The sequence below is a fragment of the Cavia porcellus genome, unplaced genomic scaffold, assembly GCF_034190915.1.
Source record: "Cavia porcellus strain 051 isolate PalLab524CR breed Dunkin Hartley unplaced genomic scaffold, mCavPor4.1 scaffold_31, whole genome shotgun sequence".
Classification (NCBI taxonomy): domain Eukaryota; kingdom Metazoa; phylum Chordata; class Mammalia; order Rodentia; family Caviidae; genus Cavia; species Cavia porcellus.
The window spans coordinates 40,182,053-40,186,247 of NW_026947514.1; the positions used below are offsets into that span (position 1 = coordinate 40,182,053).

The 4,195-nt window shown below is 48.9% G+C and overlaps 1 protein-coding gene across 1 annotated transcript; it reads left to right on the top strand.

Annotated features, from left to right (window-relative positions):
* Positions 1-790: 790 nt before the first annotated feature.
* On the top strand, positions 791-3,940 carry Tmem30b (transmembrane protein 30B). The gene has a single exon (XM_013155359.2). The coding sequence runs from the start codon at positions 892-894 to the stop codon at positions 1,948-1,950; it is 1,059 nt and encodes a 352-aa protein (XP_013010813.1). The 5' UTR covers positions 791-891; the 3' UTR covers positions 1,951-3,940.
* Positions 3,941-4,195: the final 255 nt, after the last annotated feature.

The window sequence follows — 4,195 nt, forward strand, 5'->3', positions numbered from 1 at the left end:
TTTGTTTTTGTCTTTTTGAGACAGCATCTTACTATGCAGTTCAGGCCGGCCTTGCACTCACTTTGTACAAAGCTCAGGCTGGTCTCGAACTCACAACAATCCTCCTGCTTCAGCCTCCCAAATGCTGGGATTACAGGAGTGTGCCACTACACCCAGCAGTGCTTAATGTTTATACAGATCAATGGATTTCATTTTGGCCGATTCCTACATACACATAATATACTTTGACCATTTGCTACTCAATGGCCCTATCCTCCAGTCTGATTTATTTTTAAGGGTCATTTTATTTTTAGAGCTTTCCACCTTTCTTAGTTATAGAACTAGAAGGGCGCATCTGGTCAGAAAATTATTATCCCTTTAAAAAAAAAAAAAAAAAAAGACTAGAATTTCGCCGCAGGGTCGAATTAGAGAGATTTACTACACAGTCATTCCCTGGGCTTCACAAATTGCGCCTGAAAGCCAAGCACAAAAGGGTCCGTAAGTGAGCCTATAAAGACCCCGGATCTGGAGTCACGCCTCCTAAATAAAGACGATTCACGTCCAGAGATCGTCCAGCCTCCAGCAGCACTGTGCCCAGCCCTCAGTGGAACCTGCGAAACGGTGAAGCGTCTGGCGGACACCAGCCAGTCCTGGGATTCGGGAAGGCGGAAAGGAAAGCGGCGCCGAGCAGGTTCCGAGCCACCCGGGGTTCAGCCAGAGGCCGCCACGCCCCTCGGGCGGAGGGGGTGGAGCCGGCGCCGGCCGGAGGCAGCCAGGTGAGAACGCGAAGCCCCGCCCCGCGCACCTCGGAAGGGGCGGAGCCGTCAGCTCACCTGTGCCGCGGCGGAAGCGGCCGCCGGTCAGTGTGACCCCATCGGCGGCGGAGACGCGGCCGTGCGCCCCGGGGCCACCATGACCTGGAGCGCCACGGCGCGGGGCGCGCACCAGCCCGACAACACTGCGTTCACCCAGCAGCGCCTCCCGGCCTGGCATCCGCTGCTGTCGGCCAGCATCACGCTCCCGCTCTTCTTCTGCGCCGGCCTGGCCTTCCTGGGGCTGGGCCTGGGGCTGTACTACTCGTCCAATGCCATCCAGGAGCTGGAGTACGACTACACGGGCGACGCGGACGAGGGCAGCTGCGCCACGTGCGCCACCGAGGACCAAGGCCGCGCGCCCCCGCCCCGCTGCTCGTGCAGCTGGTACTTCACGCTGTCTGAGCTCTTCCCGGGCCCCGTGTACCTCTACTACGAGCTGACGGGCTTCTACCAGAACAATCGGCGCTACGGCGTGTCCCGCGACGACGCGCAGCTCAGCGGGCTGCCCAGCGCGCTGCACCACCCGGCCAACGAGTGCGCCCCCTACCAGTACTCCGCCGGCCTGCCGGTGGCGCCCTGCGGCGCCGTCGCCAACAGCCTCTTCAACGACACCTTCACGCTGTGGCACCGGCGCCAGCCCGACGCGCCCTACGTGGAGGTGCCGCTGGACCGCTCAGCCATTGCCTGGTGGACCGACTACCACATCAAGTTCCGCAACCCGCCGCTCGTCAACGGCAGCCTGGCGCTCGCCTTCAAGGGCACCGCGCCGCCCCCCAACTGGCCCGTGCCGGTCTATGAGCTGAGCTCAGACCCCAACAACACCGGTTTTGTCAACCAGGACTTCGTGGTGTGGATGCGCACAGCGGCGCTGCCCACCTTCCGCAAGCTGTATGCGCGCATCCGCCAGGGCAACTACTCGGCCGGGCTGCCCAGCGGTGCTTACCGCGTGGACATCGCCTACAACTACCCGGTGCGCGCCTTCGGTGGCCACAAGCTCCTCGTGTTCAGCAACATCTCGTGGATGGGCGGCAAGAATCCCTTCCTAGGCATCGCCTACCTGGTTGTAGGCTCCCTCTGCATCGTCATGGGCTTCGTCATGCTGGCCGTCTACATTCGCTATCAGGACCAGGACGATGACGACAACGACGATGAGTGAGACCAGCTCTCTGAGGACCCTTTCGGCTTCTTGCCAGAGGCCTTGAGAGCTCTCTTGAGCGTCTCCTTAGCGCCCCTCACCCAGTCTCTTGAGCTCACCTCACTTTGCCTGCTGTTGTGGATGAAGGGCCCAGAGAAAGGGATTCTCCTCTTGGGGCTGCCAGGCTCTCCGATGGGCCTGGGGGGAGGGGATTGCAGTGTGAGGGAAACCTTGCAAATTCTCCATCTACTTCATGTTTTACCAAATTGACATGTCAGGTTCTCAAAGACTAGAATTTTAGAGCCCAAAAGAACCTAGAGGCTACTGCAACGATCCTTATGGAACAGGTGATTAAGAGACCTGGGATGTTCAATTCAATTTCAGCCAGCCAGCCAGTGACACCCGACTCAGGCAATAGTTTGGCTTGGGCGTGGGGTGTAGGGCCTGGTGGGTGATTGTAATCGAGAGTGCAGCCCACGATTAATCTACAGAAACACGGAGAGCTGAGGAGAATATGCTCGTTAAGCGTAGATTACCACCAGCCCCCAGCCCTGACACACCAAGACTGGCACGAATCACTCCAAGCTGTGCTTAACCAGATCCTCTGGAGTTTCCTGTGTTTCTTCGAAGTCTGGGATTGCACTCTTGGCCTGAAGCAGTAATCTGAGTTCACAGTAACCCGGGTTCACTTTTTCAGCTAGTAGTGTGTTTCTAGTGGCAGCGCCCATCACAGTGGGGCCTTACACAGAGGAGATTCTGTCTCTCTGTGGAATGGATGGGGAAAGATGCTGTTGCTGGAAATCTTGGCAAATGGATTTGTGCCAGGCTTCTTGTCAACTCATCCAGTGTTTGGGTGTAAAACAGACTTTGCCAGATGTAGGAACTTGAAAATATCAGCTTTTTGTGGTTCAGTGAAGATATTTTAATCTTAAAAACCGAGAGTTGGGAGGAAACTTAGAGGGGAAGCAATGCAGTCACACCTGTCTTCTGACAATCTTCAGTCCTCTGCTGTCTGTTTTGTTTTTTTTTTAATATTTAAGAGGAAAGGCTTCATTCTTAGAAAAGCCTTTTTTCTTATATTTGAAATAGAAGGGGTTTGTATTTATGTTCTCAAATGAGACATTTATTTCTAATAATCATGCTTATTACAGAATTCCTCTAGTAATCATGAGGAATATAATCTTATATATAAACTAGAATTTTAGGATTATTTGAACCTTTGAGGTAATGGTAAAACCAGTTGATTTTACTGATCAATTAGAATCAATCTATATGTATAAAAAGAGCAACAAAATTTTTTTTACACAAAAACCCTTCTTTTGAAGGCAAAACAACTTAAAAAGTAAAACCATTTTACCAGATTATTTGCTGGAGCCAGAGTTCTTTGGTAATTCACAGGAATTCTCCAATGCCTGCTATCTATTATAACTTTTTCCAGTTACTACTATTTATTCTCATTAAGCTGCAGCAGTGCCAGGTCTTGAAGAATTATTTTTTCAGTAGTTTAATCTTAAATTGTATCAAATAGATTGCATTGATTTTATTAGGTTCTTGGAATTCTTTGAAAATTATTGATGGATGGATACCACAGTTGTCATTGAGGTCTGTCTGAGAATCTATTCCATTATTTAGATGTAACAAGAAATCAGTAATTCCTACATGTTGGTTTCCCAACTCCTAAATGTAACACAATTTTATTTTCAAATCTAATTTTGTGATTTTTAGGCTGCAAAAACATCATTACATCTGCTTTGACTAACTTTTATCTATTATGAATATATTAGAGCAGCTCATTAGCTCAGCCCTCTTCTGTGTTGGATAAAAATGTTTACTGTATTTTCTGTCATGTAACTTGAGAGCGGTGTATATTTTGCTAGTATTTTTTAAATAGTCCATTGCTGTAAAATTTCAAATAAAACCCTAAGCCCTGATTAAATTAATGACCGTAAATACCAGACCCTATTTTCTGCAATTCTAAAAGAGAATAAAGGTTGTGTTTGTCTTTGCTTTATTATCATGTTTGCTTAGTTCTTTTGAACTCTGATCTTAAAGGTACAAATACTACCAGCTGTTTCCCTCATTTCTTAATAGCAGATTTGTAATGCAATAAGAAAATCTTTCAGAATCAGGCTCAAAGTTAGCTCAGTCTTTCACTGTAATTTCCTAAAACAGAATTTGAAATTATATCAGTATCAATGTGCATATGAATTAGATGACCTTGCCTATTGAATTTGATAAATGTAGTTCATATTTTAAATTTTTTAAT

Coding starts and splice junctions, on each gene's coding strand:
- Tmem30b (XM_013155359.2), top strand. CDS start 892: ATGACCTGGAGCGCCACGGCGCGGGGCGCGCACCAGCCCGACAACACT.